Here is a 23,210-nt window from a genome sequence, read left to right on the forward strand (position 1 = left end):
TTAAATGCATAACCTTACACTTCTCACTATTAAATTTCATCCTATTACTATTATTCCAGTTTACAAGGTCATCCAAATCTTCCTGTATGATATCCCGGTCTCTCTCTAAATTGGCAATACCTCCCAGCTTTGTATCATCCACAAACTTTATTAGCACACGCCCACTTTTTGTGCCAAGGTCAGTAATAAAAAGATTAAGTAAGATTGATCCCAAAACTGATCCCTGAGGAACTCCACTGGTAACCTCCCTCCAGCCTGATAGTTCACCTTTCAGTAGGACCTGCTGTAGTTTCCCTGTTAACCAATTCCTTATCCACCTTTTGATGTTCATATTGATCCCCATCTTCTCCAATTTAACTAATAATTCCCCATGTGGCACAGTATCAAACGCCTTACTGAAATCTAGGTAAATTAGATCCACTGCATTTCCTTTGTCTAAAAAATCTGTTACTTTCTCAAAGAAGGAGATCAGGTTGGTTTGACACAATCTACCTTTTGTAAAACCATGTTGTATTTTGTCCCATTTACTGTTGACCTCAATGTCCTTAACTACTTTCCCCTTCAAAATTTTTTCCAAGACCTTGCATAATACAGATGTCAAACTAACTGGCCTGTAGTTACCCAGATCACTTTGTTTTCCTTTCTTAAAAATAGGAACTATATTAGCAATTCTCCAATCATTCGGTACTACTCCTGAGTTTACAGATTCATTAAAAATTCTTGCTAATGAGCTTGCAATTTCAGGTGCCAATTCCTTTAATATTCTTGGATGAAGATTATCTGGGCTCCCCGATTTAGTCCCATTAAGCTGTTCGAGTTTTGCTTCTACCTCAGATATGGTAATATCTATCTCCATATCCTCATTGCCATTTGTCATGCTACCATTATCCCTAAGATCCTCTTTAGCCTTATTAAAGACTGTGGCAAAGTATAAGATTAAGGTTATGAATACAGTTAATCTGTGAATTATGCCATCAATGAATTAAGAGTGTTCAAGGTGCAAAAAGGACAAATGGATCAACAAGTTCAAGATGCACATGTAAAGCTTACATACAGATTTACGCAAGAACATTTTCTAATTTGACAAGGTAAATAAAACTGGTTTGAACACAGAGTTCGGTACTGAAATGATTTCTCATATCCAATCAACATTGTTCAGCATGCAAAGATCAAATGTAACACTGAAGTCAGTAGCAGAACAAAGATGAGTTCACAAATTACTATAAAAATGTCTTGCAAGTAGTTGATAAAGCATCAACATTGTTTAATTAACCTGAATATGCAACAGATGCAGAAACAAAACTGTACAACGTAATAACTTGCTGCTCCATCACACAGTACACAACTTATTCAGAGACATTTTTATATGTAGAACACAATACATACATTTTCAGATACTGAGATGAATATACATATTTTAAATACATTGCAATTTCAGGGTCTGTGTAACAGAGTTTTGATACTCACTTACCTCAAACATTCTAGCAGCTGTGCACCGAACAAGAGCTGAAGTATGGACAACTCCATACCACAGTACAGTTAACAGCAGTTCATGGTATGCTGGGTTTGCGCTAGAAGAAAATAAAAGTCAAGCTAACACTATGTGTAGAGTGGGTCTGATTACAAACTGCAAAGGCAGTCCTCAAAGGCATGTAGAAATATGCACTCTTTAAAACATTTAAACTTCAAAAACATTCATTTGAGCGAGACTTTTTTAAAATCAGCTTTACTGATGGGGATTGGGAAACGGGCTGTATCATGCAACTGATCCTTTCAAAACAAATTTCAGGAAAGCCACTTTTTGTTCTGAATGATTTACAGTGACAAAAAATTTATTAGAGACACAAAATAGGTGAGGTAATATCTTATTGGACGAACTTCCGTCGGTGAGGCAGACAAGCTTTCAAGATACATAAGGCGCGAACAAAACATTTATTGAAATGTTCCAATATAGAATATATTCTTGCTTACTTTTACAGTAGATATTGGATTTACCACTGTTTAACTTTAAGTTAATCAAGTAAAGCTGATTTATATGCGTAATTCACCTGACCTTTTGTTGCAATTATATTTATAGCTGAAAGTACATTATGAAAATTTTTGTAAATATTAAACCATTTAAAATCAATTCCATGTTATGTACTTTACCCCAGTTCCACAAAAGAAGCCTTCAGGCTATCAAGAGGAGCATGTGATAGTGAAAGCATAGTCATTACATCTTCTAAGAATCCAACTAACAGTTTGCGGTCTTCTTCCTAAAAGAAAGTATGCAACATTAATTTTAGTTTTATAAGTTATGGTATGACTTAAAGATTTAAGTAAGTTTAAAGGCAAGAGCATCACGGAATGGATAAGGGAAAATAATTTTAACTGACATGTCTAACCTTTAAATATTTCATTATACAATCCAATATTCATATCGAAGATAAAACCAATATTATTTTAACAAAGCAAACCCTATTAAATAGTTTAAAGAACACTATCGAAGTATTTTTCATAGTTTCTGAAATATTTTTTATTGTCCATGTACCCGTATCCGTTCAAAAGTATATGTAATGAATGTTTTTCCTTCAGACTCTGTGCTGGTGCACGCATACACACTTGTATGTTGTTCCAGGATTGGTCAATACTATTATGGACCATTTAGCATATTAAGGACATGACAAAAGCATGCCTTAAATAGCAATGGGTAGAATATAAGAGGTTTGGAGAGTTCAGATAAACAATAGGCAGATGAAGAGTGCATTGAGGATGCCCTCTTTCTAGGGCTTGGACGGTTGCCATTGCTCTGATTGGATGGTTTACATTTCATAATCTGACGTATCTGTCAATTGCATTTGCCCTAAATTTGTTTAAAATCGCTTGGAGGATACTAATTACAGCTATCCATACTTCTAACCGAGGTAACATTACCTTTTAATTTTATAAAGTGTCTTTGAGAATTCCAGGCTGAATGAAGACTGAAGAGAATTATTGTTTTTGCAATATACGACTATATATTTCCAATTGAATAAATTCTAAATTAAGATGTAAAATGAGGATTGCAAAACGTTAACCTTTTTTTAATTGGGTAGTGGAGAACGAGAGAGACATGGCAAAATGTTAAATGGTTTTCTTTATACTACTTTAAAAAAAATTTAAAGGAGGAGTCAATCTCAAATCTGTTCAATAAAATCTAAAATGTTTCACATCTTCCATGTACAAAGTTTTTCTAATTTTGTAGACTATACATTTTTAAATTTAAAACAGTTTCTACTAAGACTTTAGTTACTCTTAAATTGCTTTTTCATTAAAAAGCAAAATTCATATGCTCTGGGTTAAGCAGTTGTAAGTGCTCTAACTACACATCAAGAATGTTTGACAGTCTGGCAAACTTGTACCACTCAGTGTACAATTTCATTATCACACACACACCCCGATTGAAAAATCAAGCTCAGAAAAGTGGAAAGACCAGAATTAAGCTTGCTTAATTTGGCTCCCATATGCATTCTGGTATAGTGTGTCAGAGACTATATTTTTGCCAAAGGAACCCAGTCTCCTGCAGTGCACAGAATGGATGTTAATCAATTAATGAGAAGCTATTCAATATTTTGTTTTCTTCTCACTATTCTATATATGGTCCCAAGCCTTATTTACTGCACATTATTTAAACCTTGCTCTGAAGACAGAATTATTAATTTGCTAATGGACTTTTCTATGGTGCTCATCCCTGTAATACCTGAGTGCTTCATAAACATTCACCGATCTGTCTTCCCAATACCCTTATGGGGAGCTGACGAATAGAGATTAAAGTCAAAAGTTGCCACTAATTTAGCTGCCCAGCTGAAACACCTAGGACCTGATTTTTCAGCATTCTTAGTATTATATAGTACTTCATATATTCAAAGCAGAGCTAACACTGACTTCAGTTGCAGCTGTCAGTGCTCAGCTCTCCTGCAAATCAAAGCCCTCCCCCAAGTCTCAAAACAGCCATTCAGAAAATGAAAAACAAAATTAGTGCCCACCTGTGAAGAGTTTAGTTTAAAAGAGTTGCTTACCATCACTAAAAGCAACGAAGCTTCTACTAAGCATGTGCAAACTGAGATGTTTCAAAGGATTATACCTTGGCCAAATTTTCACAGGAAGGGCAAAAGGCACATCCTTGACAAAGGCTACCCCACTGCCAAATTTCAAGTCCTTGCCTCAAAGCCAGGGGTGCTAGAGCTTTTCAAATAAAATGTCAGATTTTTCCCCCCCACTCACATGGGCATAAAATGTCTTTTCTCCTACTTTCATTCTTGGAAATATCTGAATGTTTTGGCTGAAATTTACAAGAAAAAAAAAAGTCTGAGGCAGACATTCAAAATGAGAAGTTGGCAGTTATAAGCAACTGAAAACAGTCTTCCAATGGGAAATGTTGGGCAACTTTAATAATAGATGGTTATTACCAGCTCCACCTATAATACATTTCTGAAGACCCTGGCTTCCTTATATATTTGGAACTGCCCAAATTTTTACCATCAGCAATATACCACACTAAATCAACTAAATAATTCTCTGAAGTACATGGATAATAGAAATCTGCTAATTGGAATCAGTTTGCTGACATTTTTGCATTTAAAACTTGACAGACAGTAAACCTGTTTAGACTAGATTAAAGATGGTGCTACATAACATTAAAGTTAAGCATCCTCCTAATAAATGTACTTTTGCCTTGAGATCCCATGTTCTGATGTCCGAGAGTCACTTTATTCACTTAACACTGTAAAAGCACATTATCATATGCTGTAAAGATTTACATTTGGAATTAACTATTTTTTCTTAATATGGGAGAACTCAGTGAAAAATGAGAGACCAAGTCATCCAATAATCAATCAATAGAAAATAGACCCACAATAATGGAAAAAAATGCACAAGTCATGATAAATCAAGGACGCTGCTGGAGAAGATCTCATTCACTGAGTTGCCAATTCATAAACTTAGAAAAAACCCTATTTGGTCTTTAAAGGTGATCTCTAAAGGATAAGAAAATGTGCCCTCTTTATTTATACATAATAAGGAAACCAAAGTCTGAAAGGGTTCTTTCTCTGAAGAATTTCTGTACTTGATTTCAAGCTTAAGAGCATCAAATATGGTTCTTTGCTAGAGTCCTTTTTATGGATGACCACATATGTATTAGGAGAGTTCTTAGCCCTTAGAATGAAGGCATGTAATCCTTAACAAGAGATCTTTCTGCTCAAATATTTTAGTTAAATAGAAGTCAACAAAATACCTAGAAGAATTGTAGTTTATCTGAAGAAAGAAGTCGCATCATTTCATTCAAATTTTACTTTCTCCCATGGTATCGGTCATAAACCCAGACATCCAAGCCTCTTCTACACTGGGAAAATTTACAACCCCCCTATCCACAGCTTTAGCCACAGGTTTAGCTGACTTAATATTTGTACTGGTGGGACCTTGAGTGTGGAAAAAATCTCCCTCAACTGGACCTGTTTTTACAACTGTTTTGAATAGACCAGATTTCAAAATTGACTAAAGGACTGTATACAAAGTCTGTTTGAGAGTCTTGTGTATGCTAGAGCTCTCAATCAATAGTAATAATATCCGTTCATCTGAAACTGTTATAACACAGACTGAAATTTATTTTGGACAAATTTCCCCTGTGCAGACGCGGCCACAGTCACCCTGAAGTTTTCAAGGATAGAAAAAATCCAAATTTCAAAGGTTAAAAGAAAAAAAATCCTCCTTATTTTGAAAAAAAAACCTTTCAATTCTTTTATGCATCATAAAGCAGCCGAAAAAAAGCTATAAGAAATCAAAATTTCTTCATTTGCAACACCAAACAAAAATATCACGGTTACCCAATTATAAACCAATCTTTATTCAGATGCTACTACAAATTACTGGGCTTTTGCTTTTTATATCAGAAATTCTCTAAGATATTTATCATGTTAATCTGTCTATCCTCTTTTACAGTTTGAAGTTTAATTTACATACACTAATTTACTCAAAGGGCTGTAGAGTGAGTTCTACATTTGAATACTAAATTAAAAAAAAAAATCACTCTTACCTGAATATAGCATGTAAGGACGCCTGTTGCATAGATGGGAACTGTGGCTTTTGTTAGTACCCCATTCCCTGCTGTGGAATCTAAAGTCATTGATATAATGTATCAGAAAAATTTAAAACAGAATTCCTTATCTTGCAATTAATTACTTTTCAACAATATTATAGCATGTTCACCTTTAAGAGTGATTCATTGAGTTTACATGTTCAACATTTTGACAGGGTACAAAGAGTACTACATTTGAGATCTATGTTTAAGCAATATTCTAGGCTTGACAGAAGAGAAACAATGGAGAGATACAGTTGCTACTGTAAACAATTCCTACACTAGAGAATTTATTGAAAATTCCTCCTGTTGCTCATGCCAGTTCAGCTGCACCACTGGAAGCCTTAGCGTAGATGCTCTCTGGTCCCAGCAGGCATTTTCAACAATGGACCAATTAAATAAGGCACAACTAATCAAAATGGTGCTGAAAACAGCTGCTGGAATCCATGAGCCATCTATGCTAAGTAACTCAATGTTACCAAGAGTGGTGCAGCTGAACTGGTGTTAGTAACTGTGGGAAGTTTTGGCATGTAGCTCAGTAGCAGCATTAACAATTCATTTTAAGGTGCACAAGAGTGTTCAAACAGGTCAAAATACATTAGACAGTTCCGGCTACAGACTCATGCCAAGATGTTAAAAAATGGGTGCCTAAAATTATGCTTAAATCCTTATTTGGTCACCTAAATAAGTGGCCTGATTTTCAAAAGCACTGAGCAATCAGTTTCCTTTGGCCTTTCAATTAAAATAGATAGTATTATACAAATATTTATTTTCATTTTAAAAACATAATTAAAGCAGCCATGTCAATTTAAAATGAATTTTACTTTCAAACTAACTTCTGATTACAGATTTTTTTTTTTTAAATTTTAATTACTTTCGTAGACCGATTCCAGAAACAAATAGTTTACAATTTTTCCTCAGTTCAGGCTGAGGTTGATTTTTATTCATGTTAATAAAAATGAATGTGCTACTCACCAATGTTTTCTTCAGACAGTCTTAAGATTTCTTGGAATTGTGGTTTTACCTACAGAATAGATGGGTACCCAATTTAAGAAAATCTGTAACAAGGGTCAGTTTATTTATAAAAACCATGTAAAGACCAGAGAAATGAAAATTTTGGAGTCATTAACAGAATACTTTGAAAGTTTCCCCAAGTTTTCTCAAAACTCAAGGGAAGTGTGATCTCATGAAACCAAGCCTGATACTGAGCATCTGATCCTTAATGAGGGGGTAAACACCATCAATCATTGACTTTGAAGGCAGAAGGCACTCAGCAATGTGCAGAACCAGGCTCTATTTGAGCTGCACAGTATCACAAAAATTATGCTTACTGCAAAAGCAGTGGCAGGGGGAGGAGGAGAGGAGAAAAAGGATTTACAGGTATTACAACCCAACACAAGTATATTGACGGATTTCCCTGAAACTTCCCCAAAATTTTCTCCCCCAGCCTGTGATGACAATTTATACCAAAAGGCTTTATAAGTTTAGGGCTCATGTCCAAAAGTGACCTTAGACTAGAATGTGGAATTAGCCTTCTCTATGGAGACACTTCTTACGGCTCCAAAATACTTGTGTCAGTCTTTGTAATACTCCTTTAAAAGATAGAAATAAATTCAGTGCAGACATTTACCCTAAAATATTTTCAAAATGGACAATTATTTTTTCAGCTGATCTTCACATATCTCTAAAATTTTACTGAGTAATTATAATCCTTTAAAATATTATTCTTTATTGATTTACAATAGATCTTGCCTTGTATTCCTTAAACATATTGAACAAGGAGAATACTTATTTTAAATCAACAATCAAATATGAATGAATGAAGGACATGCAGATATATGTGAATAAGATTTGGCACACAAAATGTATTGTATAACATACTATATACACTAAAGGAAAACTGATGTCATATTTCATTGAAATTAGGCCAGAGTCTCTAGCCCAATGTGCCCACCAAGGAAGAGTAAGTAGTGTGTCAATGGACTCCTCCCATTTCAAGTTGGGTAGGATGGCAGTCTGGGAACAGAATCCCTACCTGTAGTATGAATAAAGAGACAACATGAAAGGTGAGAGACACAAATGGAATCCAAGATGAGTGGAGAGAAAAACAGAATGTGGCCAAGAGCCAGTTTAAGACTGGCAAGTGAAAATGTGACAGTGATTTTTGACCCTGGAATGAAATATTATAACTCATCTCTCATGTATGCACATCATGTAAATATGATCCTGTATATTAAGTATTTCTATATTTAATTAATCTAAGCTAGATACAGAAGAATTATATTACCTTCGTGTTTGTGAAAATTTTCCCAAATGTCCTGCAAAGCCGCCAGAAAAACCTGGAGAATTCATGGACACAGGCAGTTGAGGCAACATTGATTTTGCCAACTATTTCTATAAGCTGTGGTAACCTAAAAGAGGAAGTAGCAGCACATTAAAAGTTACTCTGCACGTTTCCTTCTCTGTGATTTCACTTCACCCTTCAAACCGACTGCACATTGTATATCATCACTTACCTTCCTGATCATTGCCAATTCTAATCCCTAATACAATAACATTAACAGTTGAAGTAACCCCTTCTATAATTCCCTTTGTTTGGGATAGTGGAATACAATCCCCTAAGAGTGTTTGGCACTTGAATTTCAAATACATCCTTTTATTGTGGAAGATCATATTCTGCAAGTGTCTTAAAATAACAGAACCCTCACTCACTTACATAATGATGTATTTCTAGATCAGCACAAAGAGGAAATCATAACTTTTTGGTACAAATACTATTAATCTATGAACACATTAAAGGCTATATTTTTTTCTGAACAAATCAGAAAGAATGGAATTCTAGGGTTTTTAGGTTTGCAAAGTAAAGAAGAATTACAGTTAAATATTAAGATAATGAAAAGAACCTGAACTTTTCACTAATAACTATTTAGAAGGCATGAAAGTTTTGTATTAGGAGGGCAGGAAAAACAGATACACTCACAGTTGATTGACAACCCATAGCAAAGTCTCCCAGCCTGTGGTACCCTCAAGTTCCAGTTGGTAATCATAAAGCTGCAGCAGCACAGCTAGCTGTTCACGGCTTCCAATGATAGTAGCCACATCCTGAAGAGGTGACACAGGCCGAGGGAATCTAGTCACTGTAACAGCAGAAGACAAACCATGTGTTAAAAAAAGAGCAAAAGATAACCTTGACGTGATATCAATAATTCAAAATGGTAATTATTAATTTGAACTTCTACAGCATGTTCCATCTAAGGCTATCAAAGTGCTTTATAGAAATAAACAGGTCAAGTCTAAGTTATAAAGGTAGGTGGGGATTTTACAAATGGGGAAACAGAGGTAGAAAAGTAGGAAGTAGAGAGACTAGGAGATTCTCCAAAGATCTCATAGCAAGTCTGTGGAGGAGCAAGAAATAGAAAACTGGGTCTCCTGATTCCCTGTACTATGCTTTAAATCACAAGACTATTTCCTTCTTTCCATATTAATCTGAAGGGAATTCTATGTTTTTGATCACAAAACTTCTTCTGAGGCTAAAATTCATCAATTTACAAAACATAAAAAGAAGGCTAAGGAGAATTCTGGAGGCAAGCTTATGAACCTAAGACAATATTTTTAACATAATGGTTATGGATTATATTAACTTAATTTTGTTTTTATACTCTCAAATCCTCCTGAACAGGTATATAATTGTACCCTGCAAAAAAGTTCAACTATAAGGACACGATGTCCCCTATTGCTGAATTCACTCAAAAAGAACATACTGTGATTCCATCAGAAGTTACTAGATCAATGGAAATTGCATATATGAGATTTTTCCTTTATGTATGTATGCAGTGTTGTTGTAGCCATGTTGGTCCCAGGATATTACCGAGAAGGTGGATGAAGTATTATCTCTTATTGGACCATTGGATCTCTTAACTTCTATTGGTGAGAGAGACAAGCTTTCGAGCTCACCTACCTTGTGTCTCTAATAAAGGAGAAATTGTCACTCTAGCTAAATTCTGAAACTTAACAGCAGACAGCTTCTGATTACTCACGAAAGCTTATGCTCTAATAAATGTGTTAGTCTCTAAGGTGCCACAAGTACTCCTTTTCTTTTTGTGATTACATTATGTAATTGGTTTACACAGGTGAGAGGGGAAAAAAGTATTAATTTGGGATAAGCGAAGGAAAACCATATAACGAAACTGGCATCTGAAAAATCATCCATATAGTACGGTAGGTGTGTACTATCTCCTGATCCCTACTTGTGATTGGGGTGCCTTTGCAGTGTTTTTGCTTCACAGGGATCCTCAAACGAACTCTACCCAGTCTACAGGAACACTTCCCAGGAAGGCCTCAACTCCAATCCGGTGTTTCACTCCCCATAGTTAGGGGTGAGGGATTCCCAGCCCTCTTCTCCTTATCTGGATCATAGTTCATTATCTCTGCAGAAGCCCATCTTACTCCCTGCAGCTGCTTCTTCAAGCCAGCTATAGATTCTCAGGCTTCTGTTTCTTGAGCTTCCTCTAGGCTTTCTGCCTCTGGCAGTCTCTGATACTCTCAACCACACCCTGCTGCCTTTTAAGTTAGAATCACCTGATTAATCTCAGGTAAGGAGCATCTTGTAATCAGGGTTGGCTTAGCCCTAAACTGTACAGCTCAACAGCAAGTGCCTCTGACCCCCATTACAATCTCCCTGAAATATTGTAAAAAGAAAAGGAGTACCTGTGGCACCTTAGAGACTAACATTTATTTGAGCATAAGCTTTCGTGAGCTACAGCTCACTTCATCGGATGCTCAAATAAATTTGTTAGTCTCTAAGGTGCCACAAGTACTCCTTTTCTTTTTGTGAATACAGACTAACACGGCTGCTACTCTCAAACCTGATATATTGTGTTATTAGATAAATGGCTACCCTTTTGGACTCTTTTTATATTGACAATATCTGTAGTTCATTAAGATTTTCCTGTTTCTTTGAACATACTAGCTTACTGTTGCTACTAGATCTGAACTCTTAAGTAAAATGGGGGAAAAAAAAAATGTAGTTTCACCAAAAGAGAGAGAGAGAGAGGAACAAAGAGAAAAAGGACATGACAAAGCTTTACAAGTTAGTCCTGGGAGCAAATAAGTCTCTCCGTTGGCTTGGTTACATTAAGGGAAATTCAGACAACTCCAGAGATGTACTACTAAAACAGATTTGCAGTGACAGCACATGAAAAAGTTTGAGATTAAAAAAAGGTTCCTGGGTTTGAACCTAAAACCATAATGCTAAACATACAGTGAGGATATATAAAGCTACAAAGTTTTACATTACAATTTCCACTGTTCTACATAAGAACTCTACAGACTCATATATTTCAACTAAAATAGCTTCACCTGACCCTATAGAGTTTCTAGCTTTTTTCTATGTATTTATTATTAATTGATGTTAGATTTATCAATTGGATTCTAGAGAAAGTTTTCATAGTATTTAATGAATTAGATACCTTCTATTGGTGGCACTTCACCCTGGAGCTTAGCTTTGCTTGTGAAAGGTGCATTTTGTAGTACCAGTGAAAATAGTGAAGGAATCAAGGACTGCAAAGCAGAAAGATACATGTGTAGCTTATGTTCATCCAGCCCATGATCTCCTTCCTGAAATACAAGTATAAGGTTTTTTAAGGGTTTTCATATTTTTTGTTGGTTTAATGTCAATTAAATGTAAATTAGATAATGGCAATTATCGATCCCCTATCATCACAGTATTTTAGTCTCTCTCAAGAACGCTCAACAGAAACACTCCTTGCACACTCCTTCCATACCTGCAAGAGCAAGATTAATTTCACAATTTTTGTGTGTGCGTCTACCTCTTTATGTGTTAGAAAAAACAGTAGAATTAAATAAAAATAAGTAAGTTTTGTATTAGTTCTGAAAGTGGTTCCATTATCATTCTTATATTCTGAAGGATCAAGATTAATAGTTTAAGAATGCAACTTTCATACAGGTGCTGGACAAGAATTCACAAACCCACCCATTGGTTGAGAATTCAAAAATACATGATCTGCACTTTTGAGATAAGAATGAGGCCTTTCCATCTTGCTATTTATTTCTTGACAATGTTTTCATTTTGTTTTAGTACTATCCATTTTGATTACTTCAGTCCATTTAAATGTTTGTTTCCTATCATTTCCATTAAATTTAGGCATGTTGACTGCAAGGTCTTAAGAAAAAATAATTAGATTATGCTTCAGAACAAAAGCTATGAAATCCCAACATAAAAATCTCCTGAAGAATTCTCCCCAGAAACCACTGTAGGAACTGGTATTTTTTTTTAAGTGATATGAAAATTAAGTGTGCATATCAGATAAAGATACATAGAAAGAAATCTAATTAGAGATGTATGAATTGAACACCTACCCTGAGTAACTTTTCAATCTTATTAAGCAGTGTAGGTATAAGATGCGACTGTAAATTTCCCAGTTCTGTAGTCCAGGCAGCATAGGCGGGTAAAAATACCTGATGTGTTGCACTAACTACTCGTTCTGAGGGATCTCCCAAAGCTGAAAGCAGCAGTTCGAAACCCTGGCAGAACACAGTAAAGCACATATTACAAATGTTGTGTATATATCATTTTTCCAAATGCAGATTACAAAAAACAGAATATATCTCAAGCAGTGAGGAAATGTGCATTTAGAAGGGTTAGATTACTATCTGTTATTTTAGAGTTATTAAACGATATAAAAAGTACTTGTCTCTGTAGTATATGGATGACCCACAAAACTGATATGTATCAGCAACCCTCAAACAAGTAATTTTCTTCCCTCCTTTAGTTTACTCTTTAAAAAAAAATAGTGAATATAAGCTAAATTACCAAACATTGGCAAGGGTGAAGTTAGCTAGGTGAAAAGACACTCACATAAGAAGATGGATACGAACAGACTTTAAACACCAACTTAAAAAAATACAACTGGAAAACATTCTATTCTGAAAATATTCTACTGTTATTATATAATATAAATACTACACTATATATTTTCTGTACACGCTGTGCTATATATTTTCAGTATTTCATTTTGAAACTTCGCTAGGTAAATTATGATGCCACAAAAAGGGATTATTACTGCAAGAGATTAAAAAGTTGTATTAGAGCCTTAACATATCATGCTTAGGCACTGTCCCTACAGATTTATGCAAGTAAGTATTGGGGCTGAAGTGTAACTGCTCTTCAATGTGAAAAACAGAAGGACAAGTTGAAGAAAGTACCCTATATGAAGCTCATCCCTGAGATACTACAGATAACTGGAAATGTAACTTTTCCTCCTTTTTTGGTCACAGTGACTAATTGTGAGTAATTTACATGAAAAATACTATATTCAAAAATGTCTGAAGCATGGATGCATCATAACAATTATTATATACAGATGGACTTTAGCCCTGAATGATACCTGTTGGTATTTGTCTGGATCATCTATGTATCCCATGATGATACCAAGGCTTTTGATCACAGCTTCTCGGACCAGATCTGCCTTATCTTCCATTAGCATCTGTTGCAGCATGGAAAGCACCAATGAACTACGAATCTCTTTCTAAATATAAAGAGAAAAATATATCTGTTAAATATGTAAATTGAGTAAATACTTTGCACCTATATAGCAACTTCCAAACAATGAAATTTATTCTCACGATACTCTTGTGATTAAGTAAAGTATTATTGTCATTTTTACTGATGGGGATGCTGCATAGAGATAGAGTACCAACAACTTCCACAAGTCCCACTATATAAAGTCTACTGTGAATCTAAGCATAGAACCCAAGTCCTCCAACTACCAACAAGAATCATATATTGTGAAAACATAGAAAGTATGCAATAACCTCTTGCTGACTTTTCTGGCAACACATCTAGAAATAATATAAATCATATCCTGGAAAGTGATACAACTTTACTGAATGTTGATAACTCTTAGCCTTTACCATACTGGTCTGATTATAGCAATTTTGGCTACAAAAAAAGTTCAGCATCTAACTTGTGCTATAACATGGTTTAGCCAGGCAGTTGGATGTCAGATTAAAAAACCCTTAGATTTTAACCTAAAATATTGGTCAACATTAAAAAAAACTATTTGCCAACAATTAACATGTAGTAGCATCTGAGATAGAACAGTTCTTCCCTTCACATCGAATAAGAACACTTATTTTCTTGATATTTCTACCACGGTCATTATGGTATCTGAGCCACTTACAGAAAATAAGTTACAGTAGTAAGACTGATATCACTTCTCCTCTAATGGAGGAATTCTTTTATCAAAATCAATTGATATAGGTCTTGATTCAGGAAAGCACTTACACATTTACTTATGTCCCACTGAAAGTAAATCATATAGATGCGTTTTGCATTTTGTCCTGAAGACAGTGAGAATTTTGGTTATTTTAATCTCTTTATCAGGGTAGGTATGGAGAGGGAGGTAAAATGGATTGCATACCCTGAACTCATAACTTCCAGCATCATTTGCCTGATGTGATTCTCCCACTTGTGGACAGAAAGTAGAAGAGTGTGTTTCCAAATGGCAGAAGGTACACAGAATGGTGTAGATGCAGCTTGGTTTTGTGGTGTTCCAGGCCCAAAACCAGCACATCAAAACTGATGCTTAAATTATAAGCGTTCGGTAGCAGATGCAGAGGAAGCAGGTGGTCTCTTTCTCTGGAACCTTGATTTCTTCCTGGGCAGTTCATAACATCTCTGGAATTCTGAGAATGAACTGGGACAGGATCACTGTTGTCTGGGATCCACCAACTGTTTGTAGGTGTGTAAATCTGAAGGGATCTTAATGTGGCTCTGGAATCCTTAGTAGTATGCAAGGACTCATCAGTGGATTCAGTGAATAGCTTTAGCCCATCAAAGGGGGACGATCCTCAACCGTGTTTTCGACCTGCCTTGGGAATCCAGACAGCTGGAGTCAGAATGCCCTTCGCATGACCACTATTGTCAAGATGGATCAAGTGGTAGTGTTGGCTGAATCCAACGAGACCTGTAACAATGTTCTAGCTCAGTGGTTCTTAAACTTTTTTTTTGCAGACCACTTGAAAATTGCTGAGAGTCTCAGTGGACCACTTAATAATCTTTCCAAATTCTGTTAGTACCGTTAGCTAACTATTGGAAAGCGCTTTGGATAAAAGCACTATATAAAAAAAAGTAGTAATAAACTTTTTTTGTTCTACAAATAAAAGCACATAACTCATGTTTTAATAACAGTAGTCTTACCTTTCTAATGCAATGGATCTGCCCTCTCTCACCTGCTGTGACAGCCCCCGATCTGGGTCTGGAAAAGGGGAGTGGGGGGTCTCTCCTTCTCTCTCCCGCCATGGCAGTCCCCAAGCTGGGGATGGGAAGGGGCGGGGGGTCTCCCTGCCACGGCAGCCACTGAGCTGGGTTGTGAAGGAGGGCCATCACTCCCTGGCAGCCGCAGCCCTGGACCTAGGGAAAGTTGCCTCTTTCTCTGGCCGCCACACACCTGCACATCCCAAATACCCCCCACACCCTCTTCTTACCCCACTGCCCCCTCCCACCAATCCTCTATGTCCCCCAAGGTCCCCACCTCTCCTTACATGTGCATCTTCTCTAGGGTCCAGGCACCTAATTAGTGGAGTCATGCCTGTGCGGGTCTACTAATTAGGTGGGTGGCCCTTCATTCTCTGATGTGTGGCCATCCAGGCACACACCTTAGAGGGACCTATCCACAGACCACCTGAATGGAGCTTGCAGACCACTGCTGGTCCATGGACCACAGTATGAGAACCTCTGTTCTAGCTAACAGCTGAACCTTGTTAATCAGAGCCTGAAGCTGCTCAAGCTAATCAGCCAGCAGATGATCAAGAAAGGTGGTGAATTTGGCATAATTTTAATGACTGTACTTTGTCATGAAAGCTTGATAGTTGGCTATCCTAAATTGAAGAGTCACAGATGAGTATGTCTTTCTGCCGAATAGATAAAGATGTTTTTGGTCCTTATTACATGGTGTGGTTTTTCCATGGTGTTGTCTGCCATGCCTATTCACTGCCTACACAACCACAAAGTTTGGTGCTAGATGGGTGAACAAAAATTTGAGTCTTTAGCCAGAACATAACATTTCTTACTGGCCCATTTGCATACTGCTGGTATCGTCGCAAGGCTCCATCAGATGGATTTGGCAGGATCCAATAGGGCCTCATTAACAGGCAGGGCAACTCAGGTAGAGGGAGTCAGTTGAAGAATATCCAGGAACTTATGCTGCGAATCCCTGACCTCTTCCAAAAGAGGATCTGTAGAGCGGTTCATTAACTCCTGGAAGTGTCTGAAGTCATCAGCCATAGACAGGTGGGGGGGGGGGAGGATGGGGAAATCACCTAATCTTGGAAAGATGAAGAAATATTTGAAGACTGGCCTCTTTATCTGCCCTGGCCTCCAGTTCCTCAAAGGACTCTTGTGCCTGAGCATCTCCCCCTGTTGTCCCCACAAGAAAGATTAGGGGCAAGAGAAAACTGCTGTTAATATGCAGTCCAAGGATCATGGTACTGCCACTGGGGGGTCCAAAAGGCATTGGGGTTACATCATTGGTGCTCAAACCAGGTTGTGGGAATACAGGTCTGTCTTTGATGCAACTTCTTGCTCTTCTTAAAAGTGTCAGGAAGGAGTTCCCTTATCTGAAGAGTATGGGAATCTTGGACTGAGGCATTTGAATTGGAGGATAATTCCTCCTCATTAAGGTAGGGAGCCCCAGCACTCACTGAAGGTGTTGGGAGAATCAAGCAGTAGTGGGGAAGGGTCTGCCTTGGAGACTATGGCTGTTTCGGTACTGACAATCTTTTGTCACCCATTAACAAGGGAGAGTCCAATTCCTCTGAAGAGTATGGGAATCTTGGACTGAGGCATTTGAATTGGAGGATAATTCCTCCTCATTAAGGTAGGGAGCCCCAGCACTCACTGAAGGTGTTGGGAGAATCAAGCAGTAGTGGGGAAGGGTCTGCCTTGGAGACTATGGCTGTTTCGGTACTGACAATCTTTTGTCACCCATTAACAAGGGAGAGTCCAATTCCTCTGAAACAAGTAAGTCCCCAGAGAATTTGAACTCCTGTGGTACCAAAGTGGGCTTGGAGAATGGGGCCCTGTTCCACTATTGGTACTGAGGGTATAAGTTCATCTGGAAAGTTCCTTCTAGCCAAAATTAGTTGGTACTGATGAGGATGCCTAGAGAGGCATCGAGACTGTATGAGAAGCGTAGCATCTTCCTGGTACCAATGCAGTTTTAGGGGGTCAATTTTAATACAAACAATACAGAAGGAGTTGTGGGCACTGTTCTCTTAGAAATAGAATGCTTAGGTTCTCTTGTTGCAGTGTTCTGCTTCTGTGATGCCGAGAGTCTTGGTACCGAGGCATGTTTGTTGCCCTTATTCTCAGAGGAGCCTGAAGCTCTGGACATAATGTTGGTACCAACAGCATCTGGTGCCTCAGCTGTACCCAGAGGTCTCTGTGGCAATCTTACTTCACAGGGACCAAAGTGGGTTTTCTTTTTTCTTGGCTCCTCTTTCTACAGGTCTTCATGGATTTGCCTCAGGTAGACCCAGGTGAATGTACCGAAGTTGAGAGGGCATTGTGTTCACTCAGAGACTGATGCCCAAGGGGGTGGGGAAGTGTCTCCTGGTCTGGATATGAGGGCAGCTGGAGGAAACGCTCCATCATTAAGAGTCTGGATTTTAACGACTGATTCTACGTTGCCCTGCCTTTAAAAGCGGAGCAAATGGAGCACTTTTGCAGGATACAAGACTTTCTCCAACAGCGGATACAATGGGAATGCATGTCACTGACCCAGACGGCCTCCCAGCAAGAGACATGCCATTTAAAGCTTAGAGAGCCTGGCATACACCAGGGCAATGGTTATCTCAACAGGATAAGGTCCCCCCGAAAAGGGGAATGGGAACAAAAGAAAATCCCCCTAAATAAAATAAGATTAAATAATAAAGAAAGATAACTAGACAAAGTTGTCAGGTTTGAACAGTAAGGCACACTAACACTGTCTCAGGCCAAGGCAGCTGAGAAGGAAATGTGGGTGATTTGCCCATGCAGCCCCATTGAGCCTCAGAGCAGGGCACGAGGAAGTGTAGGGCTCATGCATAGGCCAAATGGGCACAGCCACCAAAAATCTCCAATTAAAGGTGCAAGTGGTGTGAGCACACCTGAAGTGGAGCACCTCTAGTGGAGCACTTCTATACTCAAAGAAGAATACATAATGTTACAACCAACATCATCCCTCAAGATATTTTCCCCCTTTGAATGTGAAAGTGGTAAGTGATAGGGTAACAGTCAAAGCCATTTGTTCAGGGGTGGCCAAACCATGGCTCGTGAGCCACATGCCGCTCTTTTACAATTAAACTGAGGCTCGTGAAGCTCCCCCATCCCCCCTTCCATTCTCTGCCTATCAGACTGCGCGGGGAGGGGAAGTCGGGATTCCTACCCTGCAGTGGGGTGGTGGAGGGTCTATGGGCTTCTGTCCCATGGAGAGAGGAGTCTCAGGGTTCAGCAGGAGCGGAACTGAAACCCCAAGCCCTGGCATGCTCGGCCATCTCTCAAACTTCTGAAGTTTGTTTGGCCACCCCTGCTATATATTTTCCTCTTACTATCAAACAAAGTGTTAGCAGTAAATACAAATACTTACAGGAAGATAAGGTGCTAGAGCTCCACAGGACTCTGCCACTAGTAATCGTCTCTCTGGGTATTTGTGATTAATCTGGTGAAGAGAAATAGAATGTTTACTTATTCTATAGTAATTGTCGTTCTTCAAGATGTTCTCAGTGTGGATCCTGCACTATAAGCACACGAGTCTCAGGCATGCAATATCAGATGTTTTTGAATAGCAGTGTCCAATAGGCCTGGGAAATGAAGAATATCAGCAGTATCAGCCAAACAGTGATTGTAGTACCTTTCTCTCAAACCTGATAGCTGATTTAGCAGCTAAAGTCCAAGGCTTAGTGTTTGATAAGGGTCAGTGGATTACTCCACACTATCACCTTATAGATTTCTGATACCGGCAGATTTCTGAAGCAGGTGGAGAATCTTGCTTGCACTCTGGCGCAGTGGGCCTTGAAGTTTGTTGGGAAAAGTACACCAGTCAGCTGGTAACATAAAATGTATATATAAATGTTTATTTTTTTGGTGAAGAGATAGCTTGATCTTTAGAGTGTCTAACTATGGCTAGAAAGAGACAGGGTAACAATATGAATGGGTTAGTTCTGTTGATGTAATAAAGAAAAAGTCCTGGATACATTTAGTGTGCACGGTTTCTTCTCTCCTGGGGCCGAGTGCAGCTTTGGCAGATTAATTGACTGGTTTAGATGAAATTCTGAGAGAGTCTTAGGGATGAACTTTATGCGACGTCTCAGCACTACCTTGTTCCTATGTAATGTCACATGGGGTTCGGCCCCAAGAGCCTGAAGCACAATCACTCTCCTGGCCAAAACGATAGCTGCTAGTAAGACAGTCTTCAGAATGAGGGATTGTAAGATGCATCCTGTGAGAGGCTCAAATGGAGGCTCCAAGAGCCTCAGGAAAATTAAATGTAGATCTAAGAAAGAGTTTTATCTTTGCCAGGTAGATAAGTGTGTAACTCCTGCAGTGTGGACCTTAACAGAGCTGAACTAGAGCTTTGTCTGTTTTAAGTGCAAAAATGTAGTTGAGGATCTTTTGTATCGTGGTATGGACTGAGTCTATATCATGTTAGCTTGCTGACATACAGAACTTCTTCCATTTAAATGAATACATTCTTCTGGTAGATATTTTCATGTTCTGTATCAGGGTTTCCTGGATCTGTAGAGGACTGTCACTATCTGTGGTACTCAACCAGCCAACAACCATGCAATGACTTCAGGTCACAGAACTGGCTGTGGTGGTGCAAAATCAGGCCCAGGTAGTCTGAAGATGGGATGGACATTTGTAGTAGGTCTGTCAGCCAAAACTGCCTTGGCCAGTATTAAGCCATGAGAATAATCATGTTTTTGTTCCTTTTGAATTTGGAGATCAGCCTAGGGATTAGGGGAAAAAGTGGAATGGCATATAAATGTCCATGGGACCACTGCTGAAGGAATGCATCTGGCCTCATGCCCCATGTGGAACCAAAGTTCTGGCACTTGGCTTTGACATCAGGGTTGAACAGGTGTAGTGTCATCATCCCCCAACATTAGAATATTTGCCCTATGATAGTTTGGCACTGGAGCAACAATGAGATTGAAGAACATATCTTGCATCCAAGGGCCCTGGGTTGGATGAGTGTAAAAGTTCTCAAATCCTTTTGGGGGCATCCGATACTTTTTCTCTGAGCACTTGGAGGTAGGAAGAAGAGTGGCTGGTGCCTCTGAAGTCTCATTTGACAGTTATCAGATTCCTTCATTATTTGGGAGGGCAATCCTGGCTTGTGTCAGCACACTTAGGACACCAAGGAGCTTGTGAGACTTTTTTTGCATGAATGTAGCCTTAACGTCCAGCGTCTCCGCAATTTGAGACAGGAGGTCCAGGAAGTCTAAAAGTCCTCTGTTGCTGCTGGTACTACTACTGCATCCAGTGAAGAGGATTCGTTGGGAAGAGGATGACGGGTGTCATTGTCCCTCTATCATCTCCTGTTCCCATGGGTCCAGATCCACGTCTGGTTTTGGTGTGTGGTGCCATCAGAGCACGTGATCTCCTCCTTTTCTCAGAAATAGGGGAGGCTAATCTGCTCGGACACATGGGTGGACAGTCTCCAATAAGACCACTGGGGTCTATTTAGCATGCTATAAGTGTATTGGCATAGTGAAACTGGTTAGCCAGGTACCACTCCTGTACTGACACTCTGAATGGGGCTCCTTGATATCCTTCCTAGCATCATTCTCTGATGGCAAGATAGATTGATTTTGCTTGATGTTGGAGACAAGGAATTAGTCTGCAATGAAAAAGAATAGTATCCCTTCTTTAAAAGGTAGCATACCAGGAACATCTTTAGAGACGATACAGACACCTCTATAAGATATCCCAGCTCCTTGCTCAGCTCAGTCATGGGAACCAATACTGGGATTGGTGCTGGGTCTCTCGCCTGACTGACTGCTTGGTTTTTTTTCCCTTTTTGGAGTGATGTCTCATTTTCTCCCTCTGGGATTTCCCTTTGGTCTTGGAGTTATTTAGCTTGGTCTGACTGAGTTGGTGTCCCATTTAGGAGTGGGTGTCGGTACCAAATTTAATGATTGAGGTGCTGGTTTTGAGGCAGTTGGGTATAGGAACTAGAGTAGCGTGTACTTGGACAGTCAACACTGAGGCAGTCTCTGCCAACTCTGTCAGTGCTCTCTTGGCCTTCCCTTCCACTGCCTGAACCCACGCCATGATGTGTGCTCCAGGGAGCACCAATGGTGATTTATCTGGTCTTGCTCTGATCGTAACTGTCACTCCAAAGTTACCTGCATGGACTGTTTCAAACAGATGTAGCTTAAACAGAGAGTCACTGGACTTGCAGGTCCTCACAGAGACCTACTTACATATAGAGCACAAGATGCTGCTCTCTCTTAGGCAGGAGAGTCACTGGCTTTGACATCTTTGATTGGGATCAGTCTGTTGCAGGATGGACAGGGTTTGAAACCTGAGGTTTCATGTATTCTGCCATGAGATATGGTGCTTGGCACAAAGTGCCTCATGCCGCTCTACAGGAAGATGTATAGCGGAATCAACAGACTGAAACTAAGATTTTTGTCATCCAGTAGGTTGGAAAAGAACTGGTTTAAGAGTCTCTGAAGAGAGTCAGAGGATCAGGGACTTGCGGGATTCCATCTTCCTGCCATGGTGGTAAGAGGAACTGAGCTTTGCCCCCTTTTATGCTTCATGCAGGAGCACAAGGAATCACATTGTGTATGTGCGGTCCTCAGACACTGCTATTCAAAAAAAATCAGAGCTTGGGCTCATGAGGCACATCTGCACCTACAGTAGGACCTACACCAATCTAACTGAAGAACAATATATCTCATTAATTCCCTTTAAAAGCTTTTTTTCCCAGCTTCATATCTACTTTAATACTAAAATTGTTCTGTTACACTTCAGCTAGGATTGCTAAACTCTTAAATATTAGAGATTTTTAATTATAATGAACACTCTCGGAGTATCAGATGACACATCACTGACCCAAATGGATCGAAATATTCTTCCAACTAATATTTAAGATATGGAATTTAGAGACTCAAACTGGAAATGATCATTTACATACTTGAAATACAAGTTCCTATTCCCTGAAATGCCTGTCCTACAAAGAATAATTTGCATTTTAATAAGATTTTTTATGTAGTATATTACAGATTACTAGAATCCCCCAACTCTCTTTGGCTAGCTTCCTTTTTCTTGGCTCTTGCACTATCAATGCTGCACAAAAATATGTTATCAAACAAGATGGAAGTGTCTCCATACATCAAAAATATTTTCAGAACATAAAAATGGGCCATACTGGGTGAGTCCAATGGTCCATTTAGCCTAGTGTTCTGTTTTCCAACAGGTTTCAGAGCAGCAGCCATGTTAGTCTGGATTCACAAAAAAGAAAAGGAGTACTTGTGGCACCTTAGAGACTAACAAATTTATTTGAGCATAAGCTTTCGTGAGCTACAGCTTATTTTTCTTGTTTATTTTCTTTCTTTTCTTGTTTTCTAACAGTGGTCAGTGCCAGACGCTTCAGAGGGAACGAACAGAACAGGGCAATTATTGAGTGATCCATCCCCTCTTGTCTAGTTCCAACTTATAGCAGTCAGAGGTTTTGGGACACCCAGAGAATGGGGCTGCTTCTCTGACCATCTTGGCTAACAGTCACTGATGGACCTATCCTCCATGAACTTATCTAATTCTTTTTTAACCCTGTTATACTTCTGGCCTTCACAACGTCCCCTGACAATGAGTTCCACAGGATGACTGTGCATTGTGTGAAGAAATGCTTCCTTGTTTGTGTTTTAAATCTGCATAATAAGCATGTTTAAAACAAATCCTTGGTAAACTGCAGAAATTCTACTGATGTAAGCATGAAATATTCAGTTACCTGTTCCCAACACTGTGGTAAGAGTTCAGCTTCTACACGTGTTGGTCCAACATGTTGAGCAAATGCCACACAACCAGTCAATATCATCTGTCTAAAAA

The 23,210-nt window shown here is 38.7% G+C and overlaps 1 protein-coding gene across 9 annotated transcripts in view; it reads right to left on the bottom strand.

The window, feature by feature from the left end:
- Positions 1-23,210, bottom strand: part of RELCH (RAB11 binding and LisH domain, coiled-coil and HEAT repeat containing) — a 130,796-nt gene that overhangs the window by 40,580 nt on the left and 67,006 nt on the right. For 8 of the 9 annotated variants that reach the window (XR_005290941.2, XM_043508421.1, XM_038388754.2 and 5 more), the window contains 11 exons: positions 23,113-23,203; positions 18,739-18,810; positions 13,498-13,638; positions 12,470-12,634; positions 11,560-11,707; positions 9,072-9,228; positions 8,379-8,502; positions 7,067-7,115; positions 6,050-6,129; positions 2,149-2,255; positions 1,472-1,571 (listed from right to left, as the gene is read on the bottom strand). Coding sequence is in view for 8 of the 9 variants with exons in the window: in XM_043508421.1 (XP_043364356.1) it covers positions 1,472-1,571; positions 2,149-2,255; positions 6,050-6,129; positions 7,067-7,115; positions 8,379-8,502; positions 9,072-9,228; positions 11,560-11,707; positions 12,470-12,634; positions 13,498-13,638; positions 18,739-18,810; positions 23,113-23,203 (1,234 nt within the window). In the remaining variant the exon portion in view is untranslated. The remainder of the gene's footprint in view (positions 1-1,471; positions 1,572-2,148; positions 2,256-6,049; positions 6,130-7,066; positions 7,116-8,378; positions 8,503-9,071; positions 9,229-11,559; positions 11,708-12,469; positions 12,635-13,497; positions 13,639-18,738; positions 18,811-23,112; positions 23,204-23,210) is intronic. The other variant, XM_043508422.1, reaches the window with a different exon arrangement.

This window comes from Dermochelys coriacea, chromosome 2, assembly GCF_009764565.3.
Source record: "Dermochelys coriacea isolate rDerCor1 chromosome 2, rDerCor1.pri.v4, whole genome shotgun sequence".
In the NCBI taxonomy this organism is placed as follows: domain Eukaryota; kingdom Metazoa; phylum Chordata; order Testudines; family Dermochelyidae; genus Dermochelys; species Dermochelys coriacea.